The sequence below is a fragment of the Tetrao urogallus genome (genome assembly GCF_951394365.1).
Source record: "Tetrao urogallus genome assembly, chromosome: 2".
Classification (NCBI taxonomy): domain Eukaryota; kingdom Metazoa; phylum Chordata; class Aves; order Galliformes; family Phasianidae; genus Tetrao; species Tetrao urogallus.
Genome location: NC_136814.1, coordinates 105,002,274 through 105,013,588, shown reverse-complemented (window position 1 = coordinate 105,013,588; position 11,315 = coordinate 105,002,274). Strand labels below are relative to the sequence as shown.

Genomic DNA, 11,315 nt, shown 5'->3' with positions numbered 1-11,315 from the left:
GGAATTTTCTTAATGCAATTTGAGCCCACTGCTCCTCATCTTTTTCTATGTACCTCTGAGAAGAGCCTGGCTCTGTATTCACTATACTATATTCACTACCAATTAGAACAATTAAAGAGCAAAATAAGATCTCCCCAGAGCCAATCCAAACAATCTCAGCTCTCCCACCACGTGACATGTGCTCCAACCCTCTCATCTCAGCAGCTGTATGATGGACTTACTGCTGTACAAAACTGACCACAACACTCCAGATAGGCTCCCAGAAGTGAACAGCAGCAGGGACTAATTGCCTTCCTTGCTCTTCCTAGTGACACTCCTTTATCACTACAAGGGTGCGCTGCTGACTCGTGGCCAATCTGCTCATGTCCAACATGTGAGTAATGGGATTATGCTATAACAATATCTAGGCTTGTAGTGTATTAGATGTCTCTACAACTCTAGGCCATCAATGAATAATGTCTGCTTGCTGCTATGTTATTATTTCCTTTATCAACTAATAATACTTTTGTAACTATCTGGGATTTCAGACTTCAGGAAAAAGACAGAATTCAAAACAAAAACAAAAGAACAAGTAGAGGTAGAAATTGTTGTTTTAAGAAGACTGTTAGAGACAAGAACTCAAGTATAAGAACTTTATGAGCCACAAAATAATAGCCAGAATTTACTCTAAAAGTTAAAAGCAATCTGTGCCCATCACAGAAGAGGAACATCTCGGATTATTTCCTCTCTATTCACAGAACAAAAAGGTAGATCTAGTCTGCCACCAGACCTGCTTCAAGGGGCCCCACAGAAGGACAGACTGCAGTAGCTCCACGTTGACTACAACAAACTTGCCACCGAACTGCAACGTGACCAAAAAACCAAACCTGCCACCACCAAGAAGATACTTTTCAAGAATCTCCAGAGACAAAACGATGCAAGCAACATCCCACACTGCAGCAGAAAACCTAGAAAGAAAGTCTAAATCACAGGCCACACTCTCCACAAGTCTTTCAATCACTCTAGATCAGGTGCAGGTCTTCTGACATCGTCACACCAGCATCTACTCCACGTAAGCTAATTCCTGTCAAAGCAGAAAGCTGTTAATCATCTGCAAACTGTCTGCTATGAACCTTCAGAATAAAGGAAACAGGCTGCTGCACCACCTGAACTCCTACTCCTACCTCATTCCTCTTGTAGATAAGTGCAAACCAAGGTGACAGAAACCTGAAACACACCAAATGTCTTTTTTTTTTTTTTTCTTTTTTCAGCATGACTGATTCCTTGGTTAAGTAACTTCTTGTTTGCTCTGGTGAGACGATGTGAGAGAGCAGCAAACTGGCATTTATCTTCAAAGCTACAGACAAGGAGGATCTGGCAATCTCCAGCTGTTCACAAGTGGTTTATCTGATTAACCTTCATACTGGATATCGATGCCTGATGAGACCAGCAGCTACCTGACACTGACAGACAGAATTATAGTCAGATTATTATATCATTATAAAGGACATCAGATGGTCTGGACATACAGTTTTTGGGGTGTTACTCTGATCCTGCATCACATGAACCAAAAATCAGAATAAGGATTTTTATTCTTCCCTATTGCTTTAAAAAGGCGACGCTTGAAACAATGACTTTTTTTTTTTCTCAAGATGCTATAGTAAGCAATATTTCTTCTAAAATTGCAGCTGTCCAACAGTTTGAATCTGTTCTTTTTAAAATGAAACAGCCAGGACAAATGGTGGTGGCAATCCCAACATAAAGAGGCCATCGATTATTAAAATCTCCTTCCTATAAATCGTGGATGCTGCCTGTCAGCTTGGTGTGTGACTGCAGTATGAATAAGGTAAAATTCCACTAAGGCTATAGTTTGCTGGATCATTCTGCTGTGCAAAAATAGGGAACAAAAGCTCTCCCTGTCCTTTCACTCCTTAGTACCAAAACACTCACACACACATTAAGAAATAAACTGCAATGGTGCAATGGCAGCTGATCCAATTCTGTGTTTTCCCCGAGTCTGCCCTGATGCTACTTACAAATTTGCCTACTCAAGAAATGCAATAAAACAGAACAAGACGGCTTCATTCTGCTTCAGTGATCTATACCTAAGGAAAGCACATAAATTTTCCAATGAAATCCATAAATGAAAGACGAGGCCAAGCCCTACCTATTTATCTTCGAAGTTACAGAGACAAAGAGGTGCCAGGTCTGCACCCTCTGAAAGCACAAAATCTCCACACTTACCCAAGCAATTTTGGTGAGACTAACAGATGTGAGGATGATGTAAGCTAGCCTACACCCTGAGTGGGTTTAGGCTGCCTAAAAACCTTCTGAGGAGCCACAGTTTGGGAGGTCACGATGATGACTGATAGCTGTGCATGAGGAAGGGAGGATGAGAACAAACCAAGTAACTGTGACTTCCCTCTGTCCCCTCAAAAGCGGATGAGACAAGAAAGAAGCCCATCCTTCAGAATTCAGCTATTTTCCCCTCTTCAGCTATTCCCACCTAAGTGGGGAAGATACAAATGGAATGTTTTGGAAATACTATGGAAATTTTTATATATATCTGTATACAAAAATTTACATAGTTTTTTTTTTTTAATTTTTGTTTTTTTGTGGGTTTTTTTTTTTAAGGTTTTCTTTTTTGTTGCTGTTGTTTTTTAGTTTTTTTAAATGTAACACAGTCCTGCCTGTCTCTAACACTTCCCGTGCTGTTTCCATTGAGATGTTTCCTCTTACCGGCAGCAACATATCATTTTATCAGGATGCCAGGAGATCGTTTCCACACAATGCCAGCAGATGCAATTTTCTTAGATGCACACACAGTTCATCATTTAGATAGTAGATGACAAGGCGATCGCAGGGTGACTCTGTAATGCGAGTTTGCTGTTTGGCATTTTGAATTCTCAAATGATAAAAAAAAGACTTATCAAATATAAATATCTTTAAGAAAAAAGTAACAAAAGTGCTACATATGATCAAGGAAAACAATTCCATTAGTTTCTGCTACTTAAAGTAGGTTTGCTTTACAAATATTACCACATCCATTATCAGTATGGCTTCCAATTATTAATTAAATTGCTCGTAGCAGTATAGCTTTCTCACATCTTAACAAGGACAGAGTAAAGAGAACACAAAACATTCACACCCCATTTCTCTGGTAAGAGATCCTCTTGCCTTTAAGCAAAGGCAAAAGCTCTTATTTAGGAGAATATTTATGCTACGATGGTTAACTAGCAAAGGTCAGATGTCAAACTTCTTGAATAACCTTTCGGGCTAGACGTAGGCATTAGTTACACAGACGTGTAAAAAAAATCACTCACCCGTTTCATGACCTTAAAACCTTCTTGGAAAACATTGCTTTTGAAAGTGGCAAAGTGGAGAGGGGAACAGGGTGGGGACAGAAAAGAAAGAATAAAAAGTGAAATTGTTAGTGACAGATCAATAGAGTCTAGACCTCTTCTGAGCAGGCACTACAAGCCATGCCAAATAATGAATAGTGGTTTTGAGAGGTGGACTGTTGTCCATTAGACATTCAGCTCATTTTTCATATGATCCCAGGCTGGGCTTCAATCATGGTCCCAGAGGCAGAAGGCAGTACTTATCCACTAAGCCACACAGCTTGTGAGTAGAGGATGTCTGTGTTGAATATGGGAACATCAACTGAAATATGTGAATGTGTTTCCAATGGACATTCTTAGCACAGCACCCAAAAGTATATCAAGTCACTGTATGACCAGTGAGGCACAGCTTATTGCAGCTGGAAATCTGAATCAGCTGAAGTGGGGTTTCTAGTGTTCTTTTTACTCTCTGTTGATACTCCCAGTCTGGTGTCCATCGACCCTGTGCCACTACCTCAGCTTGCATCCTTTCAGTCTCAGAGAAGGAAAAGCATACAGACTATTTTTACACAATCTCTAAAGGTATCCAAGATTTTAAGTGTAGCCTAAGACTTGTAATTGAGGACTGTCTAAAATACCTGGAAGCACTTTGAATGCTAAGATAGAGCAGCAAGATTTTTCTAGCCACTGGGGCTGGGAGAGGGAGGTTGGTTGGTTGATTGATTATTTATTGGGAATTAATACTGAGAGAGTATACGCAAAGGCTGAGGGCACCATGCCATCTTCACAGAACAAGACCCTAACAGCTAACTGACGTACAAGAAACTGCAAAGTTATACTGTAAGAACACATATTAAGGACCGAGGAAAGTCTGCTAAGGTGCTACGTCTAAAACTAAGTTACTTCTTGCTTCGACCCTCCCCCTTCTTTCTATCAGTCGTCGTCGAGAGCCTCTGTCTTGATCTCGTTGGCTCCTTGCCGGGCCAATGCCAAGATGGTGTGGTTTACCGCTGCCATTTCCACAGCTAATGAAATGGGGTCTTGATGGTCACTATGGCTAGTGCTGTCATCCTGCACAGGAGGAAAGGAGAAGAGAGAAGTGTGGTTATTACACAAGCAGAAAACCAGCTAACAAAAACAGCGTATAAAATAATGGTCTAGGGGCAGCAAATTGCACATTTGTCACAGGGGTACAACATGGAAGGAGTTTACACAGCTGATTTCCCTCAATGTGCAGACAAAGGTAAGAGGGGTAAGGAGTGGTGTACCCGATTTTCAAGAGAAAAATTTAAGCAGAGGGAAAATTCTGAGGAAAACAGGAAATCATAAAGATAAAAGCAATATACAGCATATGTCAGGAAACCAAACTAAGGTAGGGATCATTATCCTCTGCACAAATTCATGCTGTGCTTACATTCTGAATACCATAACCAGTTCTGCTCATCCCGTTCAAAGAGGACATAACAGAAGTAGGAAAAGTAGTGAGAGTGGCAATCAGGAGAAAGAGTCAGGGGCTGGCTTCTCTACAGGGAGGGACTAAAGAGGCTCAGATTCCTCAGCTTGGAAAAGAAATGGCTGATGGTTGATATGGTAAATGCTTCTTGCAAATAATCAGTAAATAGAGAACAACTGTTCGCTACTTCTGATGATCTAATAAGCAAGGGTGCTCACTGAAACGATGAGATAATACGTTCCAAAGCAAAAACAGGAAGCAGCTCTTCTCTTATCACTGTTCAGTTGTAGGATTCACTGATTTTTAGATTAGACAAAAGTAAATATGCCTTTAAAAAGAGGGGTTAGACAAGTTCATGGAAAATTAGTCTACTGTAACTATTAAAAAGAAAGTGGATACACCGCCTGGCTCAGGAAGTCTCTCAAGACCAGTGCTTTCCAGAAGCTGGATGCTAATATAATAAAATCACTCTATAATTACCCTATTCTTTAAGAATACTTTTCCTGAAACAGTGGTATTGACTTCACCCAGACCTCTGGTCTGAGCCGTTGTCCTATGAAGAAACTGAATTCACAAAGGTATTGGGAAAAAGGTGCTGAAAAGCTTCCAGCCTGCTTAGAAAAACAGTGCAATGATTTGGTGGGACTGGAACTACCGTAATTCCAATATCTAGGTGAACCTCTGCTGAGTTCTCCAGTCTGCTGAACTAAGTGCTACACATTTGTTCATGCTTATTTTCTAAAGAGCAAGGTCTCTCAGCTGTAGGACGACCACTGTGCTGATTGCTGTGATGCTTGGCAAGCAAAACTAATACAGGGAAATTAATGCTGCAGGCCTGCAGTGATACTTATAAAATCAAGAAAAAAAAGGGTTACCTTCTTAGGCACATAATGGCCATACAATGTCACATCAAATGCTTGACATAATTTTATAGTGAAGTGTGCATGCTTCTTAGTCTACATCAGAAACAGGGCTTGGTTTAAAATAACAGGAATGAGAAACAACAATATCCAATCTAATCTCAACTGTCAAACAAATTGTGCTGAGATGCTGGGCAGAATCACTGTGTTCTCCTCTCTTTAAAATGAGGCACTAATAGTGACCACATGACAATCTTGCCATTAGGTTTACAGAAAAGAAATAACAATTATCAGTCCTCAACAGCCAGTAAGTGATGAACATGCAAAATTTTAATGTTAGTATGTATATTTAAGCACTTTCAAATTAAGATGAGGGTGACAAATGCTGAGGGAGACAGAAAAGGCAAGATTTGGTAAAATCCTAGTTATATGAAGGAATGTGCTCATTTACAACAAATAGCAAATATTGTGATGTCACCTCAGTAGTGTTTACTAAGTAAGAAATACAAAGCAGAGTCCTGAGTTTTGCTCTCTTAGTCACCTCACTAGTATTTGGATGAACTTTGAAGATTAAGTGTCATTGTGGAAAGCAGAATTTATGGTTTTAACTGCTAAGGGATAACAAATGGTCATCAGGAGAACTTGCCATTTATTCTGCTTCAACACCGATGCCTAATTATACTTCAGAGACAAGCCCAGCCAGATTATTGAGAAATGCTGATTTTAAGGACTCTGAACAAAAATCTTTACATTTTCTATCCAGTTTATTCATCTTTTCAAAGCATTTTGGATAACACACCAGAAAAATATAGTTTGAGAGTCTAGATAACTCTTGTATTCAGTTTCTGTATCTGACTGAACAGGAATTAACCGCACTTGACAGGAGTTTCAAAATATTTTGAACTGTCACAGAGCTGATCCTCATTATTTAAAGCTAGCAAGGTTGGTTCCACCAAATCTACTGGTGATGCCTATAAAAAGGGCCTTAATGTCCATCAGAAGCAGAGTGACTGGGAACCCCTCTGCCAGAGATCTGTCACACTGGGCCACAGCCAAGCCTGCTAGGGACTCATTCCAGCGCTTTCCATTGCTGAAGCACTCCTTTAGAGAGGGAGACATAACTATTTCTCCCAACTGAGTCAATTAAAAATGATCTGCCAACCCCAGATGTTGGGCGTAGCACAGAACAGAGCTAATATCAAAGCCAGAACCAAACAAATGAACTGTTCTACAAGTCCCCTGGTGCCAAGCACACACATCCCTGATGAGTTTTGGCCAACACTGACACCTGAGGGAAAATTGGGAAGCGAATGCAATACCTGTCAGGAAGGTGTGTGAAGGAAGGGTCACCAACTTTAGGGTAGGTGAGGGCTCAGAGTGCGGGAAGGGGTATTCTTTTGCTGGAGAATTTAAAAAAGAAGTTGCTGTCAAGGGTTAAAAATAATCAAGAAAAATAGAGAATAGGCAAGAGTTAAAATGCAAAAAGAAAAAAAGATAATATGTAAACAACCCAAATAGTGGCACACCGTTGCAGAACAATAAGAAGCAGGTACAGGGCCAAATAAATGTCAAGCTTTAGTTAATCACATTCCCCCCCCCCCACCCCTTCTCCCTTTGTCTGTCAGCATCTTAGGGAGTGATCCTGAGCCACCCTGAAAAGTGCTCCCAGGGACACACAGAGGAAGCTCAGCACCTCACAGGAGGGAGCTCAGCATCTTGCTGAGCAGGGCTGACAAAAGGGATTATGATGAAGTGTTCTGGGCAGGGGCTTACTGCTGTACTCATCTGGGTGCCAGATAAGCAACTCACAACAGCTGTACCACAGGCAATCACAGAGACATTTCTTGCATAAAGAAACAAAAGGTGAGAGAGGGACACACATGCCTAGTTTTGCAGGGAAATAAGTTGGTGCCTGATACATCAGAGCAATTGTTAAAGACCTGTACATCCTTCCTTGAGGGTGGATTACTAGCACGGTGCCAGGGCTAAGGAAAGCTCAAGTTATGCACGGTGCACTGGGTAACACTCTCCTAACATTTTTCATACATTGCGTGTGGCGTGAATGGTGTAACTTGCTTGTTTGGAGCAGATCCTCCTGTCTTCTTCTACCTTCTCTGCTTCTCTGCCTCCCTCTGAACATCTTCCCTCCTCCTCCCCATTGCGTACTTGCCAAGTGTCCTGTTGTATGACAATAAATCCATGTGGGTGAATGCTCGTTGCTCAACATGTTCAAACAGGGGAGCTGTGCTCTTCCACTTTCCCCTTTACAATTACATCAAAGCAAAACAAGAACAAGACACATCTGATTTGCGAGGCAGAAGGCCTCTGCACGTGTCACTGAACTCTCTCATTTGGGGACACGTGGCTCAGCCATGATGCTCACCTGCTCTGAGTAGTCATTGCCATCAACGTCGTCGCTGTTGGAATGACCTCCCGGACTCTGTACATCTATTCCATGGCTCTCCAGGATTGCTGCTTCTTCGAAAAAAGCAAATGGATCCCTAATTTATCTGATGCATTAGAGTAATTAAAAGTTAGCTAATTTTTCAAGAAGTTAAAAGAACTGGAAGAACAGAGTTAGTTCTTAGACTCTTCCTCTTCACTCTCCAGTATTTGGGAAGGTAGCACATGAACAGATACTGGTTTGCCTGAAATCCTTCCCTGTCAACTAACAGACTTGTTTGCGAGTAAGAATCCTTGTTTTCCAGCCAGTCCTATTAGAAATTAGCTTAATTTCTAATGCACTGGAGTGGCAAAGGCATTCCCTGTAGATCTTCCCACATAGTTTGGACTGGCAGGACTTGAGGGGGGCAGGGAGTGTCTGAAAATAGATGGAGAAATTTTTAAAAGCACTTAAGGGATTTAAAAACAATACATCTTCATCTTCCAGTAGGATCCATGCATCTAAAGCTCCCTTTAGATCTTTTCAATCGCCTTCCAACCCTCCTCCCCACACATAACATAACAGTACAGACAAAGCTGTAACACCACCCACCTTGGACTAACTTTGTTCCCCCTTTGTTCCCCTTTTTCTTTGTTCCCCCCCACTTAGACAGACAGGTTTCATTTTTGAACAGTAAACGTAGATCAAATTTCAGTAACATGCTACATCTTGTAGAAAGAACTTTTTCATCTTCACAAATACGACAAAAAGCAGCAAGATGGCACTTCCAACATTTGCAAAAATAACAGTTAACATGCAGATACGGGCCTTATCTTGCCTACATGTTGCAAACTCAGTTCTGCAGAGTACTTAGACTTGTGCATAAAACTTTGCCCAAATGGCAGAAGTTTGTTGGGTCCCGGCTGCTAATGCGAGTTTATTCTCATCAGAATGTCTTGCATTTATCCATATGAGAAGGTCTATTTCTTGTCAGTTCAGCATCACTTCTTATTTCCTTATGATGAGGCATTGAAGCACAAAAGGCCTGCAGGGCTAGCTTCTGTTTCATTCTGATCATCAAGGAAAAATATTACTTTCTTCCAGCCACTCAATGCTGTACAACCCCATGGAAAGCAGTAGGGAGCACAGGTGTAACGTGAATAAGAAGTTGTCTTGTGCAACCTTTGGTCCCTGTGGCTGAATCTGAGAGGTAAAACAACTCATCTGGCCTCTTAGATCCCTGTGGGGTCTGAGGGATGGCAGTAAGAGAGACAACCCTGGGTTTTGGCAGAAAAAACAAGTGCATTTCAGTGGAACACAGACACAAGGAAACTTACAACCATATAAAAGCTCCTCACTACAACCACTTCTCATTTAAATGGTACACTAAGGTTCTGAACTTGCAATAGTCTCGATTTCCCTTGTTTTCAATGCAGACGTTTTCAGGTTTTATTTCAGATTGTATCTGGAATGCCCAGCTGAGCCTGAGTACAGGGAATGTGATTCTCTCTCCACAAACTAAATTCTTGTTTGGGTTTTAAAAACTGATCTTCCAATAAAACTTTGTGACTGTTTCATTTTTTCCTGCATCGATGATGGAATTTCATAAACTAAATTCCTACCTGTATTTGAGAAAAAAATCTGGAAAAGCGTTTCTTCTTCTTAAAAAATTGCCCCACATTTCTATTATCAGAACCTCCCGTATTTTCAGTAAGGCAATCTTGTGTAATTTTTATCTCTCCTGAGCAAGTCAATGTACTGAACCTTGAAAGCAGGCTCTCTGATACATTACCGATATTGGCTCGTCTCTTGATTTCCTTTCTTCTGTTGGCAAACCAGTTGTACACTTTAAGGGAGGTAACTCGCTCCAGATCTGATAATTTTTTTCCTATAACAATAATGGAGGGGAAAAAAAAAAGATAGGCAGACTACCCTTGTACAAGTGGTGAACTCCTGAAATATAAACAGCACTGAAGAGTTGTTAGAACTGAGAATGAAGCGAATTTTATGTGAATCAGAGCACTGTGCTCAGATGCTATGGTAACAAATGCCAAATATCTCTCAAAAAACAAAGTAGCCTTTCTTCTGTTTTTAAAATCTGAAATACACAAATTTCTTTGCAGCTTCAATCAACCAAATCCCAAGCCATGGGAGAATAGAGGGCTCCTTTTCTAGTTCAAGCACAAAACTGAGATTCAAAAAACTCAAACTCAATCCACAGCCCTGCCATAAATCCCATACCCTTGGGCCAGCTCTCTTACTATGTGCCCCAAGGATGCAGTTCAATGACATGTTTTCTTTGGTTGCAGCAAAATGAATGAAGGAATTTTGTCTCTCTTCTGTCTGCTTTCCTTCTTCTCCACCAGCAGCTGCTATCGTACTCCCACAGCACTCATCAGAGCCTCTCCATTCTGCCAGGACACTTTTTATCTTCTGGGAGATGGGGCAGGGGATGTTGGAAACCAGACCACTGGAATGTTACACAATCAGCAAAATAAATAATCCTAATAACAACCACCCAGCTACAGCAAAGAACTCCTTCGCCTGATGACTGGCCTAAAAAGGGAAGACAGGGGAATCAGCATTGCAGAGGGATGATGGAAACCTCTTAAGCTAGCTATAAGACTATCTGAGGTGGCTGATATAGCTGCACATTCAGTTCCCTGCAGCCTGCACAGGGATGAGACCTCACTGTGTGCTTCTTACTTTCTCAAAGTTTATTTATTCAGCATTTCATACACTTGCATAATTACAGCAATCAGCATCTGCAAACTTAAATAAGAGAAATGGAATGAGTGAATGAAATAAAATTCTGGAAATAGATACCTGTGCTGCTTCCTAATGCTCTGTACCAGTACCATTCACAGTATTTTATTAATCCTCAGACACAGTGCCTTGTCCAAAGCTGAACAATCCAGTGGCATTGCCAGCCCTAAAATCCTAACCTCTTCAGCTCTCTACCCCCTGGATCCTTTTGCTTCCACCGTGAACAGGCAAGAGGCAACACGAAAGCTGAAACAAGGGAAATTCTGACTAGTGTTTAGAACAATGCAGGAGAGCAATCACCACTGCAAAGGGCCCAGGGAGGTGGGAACACCTCTGGTTTTGGAGCTATTCAAGAATGAAAAACGCAAAAGCCCGTGAACACCTTTATTCTAAGATGCTTCTGCTTGATCAAATGGTCACTTTCAAACTTAGTTAGTCTATGTTTCTGTGCTATTCTGTTCAGAAATCATGCACTTGTTTTCTTCTGCATTAATTTTTATTCTGGTTAGATAAAATATAAACACACCCACAGT

The 11,315-nt window shown here is 41.1% G+C and overlaps 1 protein-coding gene across 2 annotated transcripts in view; it reads right to left on the bottom strand.

Moving 5' to 3' along the window:
- Positions 1-4,253: 4,253 nt before the first annotated feature.
- Positions 4,254-11,315, bottom strand: part of HMBOX1 (homeobox containing 1) — a gene marked incomplete at both ends in the record, with an annotated part of 108,583 nt that continues 101,521 nt past the window's right edge. The window contains 4 exons of one of the 2 annotated variants that reach the window (XM_079550494.1): positions 4,254-4,391; positions 7,710-7,811; positions 8,017-8,111; positions 9,809-9,904. In XM_079550494.1, the coding sequence (XP_079406620.1) occupies positions 4,254-4,391; positions 7,710-7,811; positions 8,017-8,111; positions 9,809-9,904 (431 nt within the window). Of the gene's footprint in view, positions 4,392-7,679; positions 7,812-8,016; positions 8,112-9,808; positions 9,905-11,315 lie in introns of both variants that reach the window. The other variant, XM_079550493.1, reaches the window with a different exon arrangement.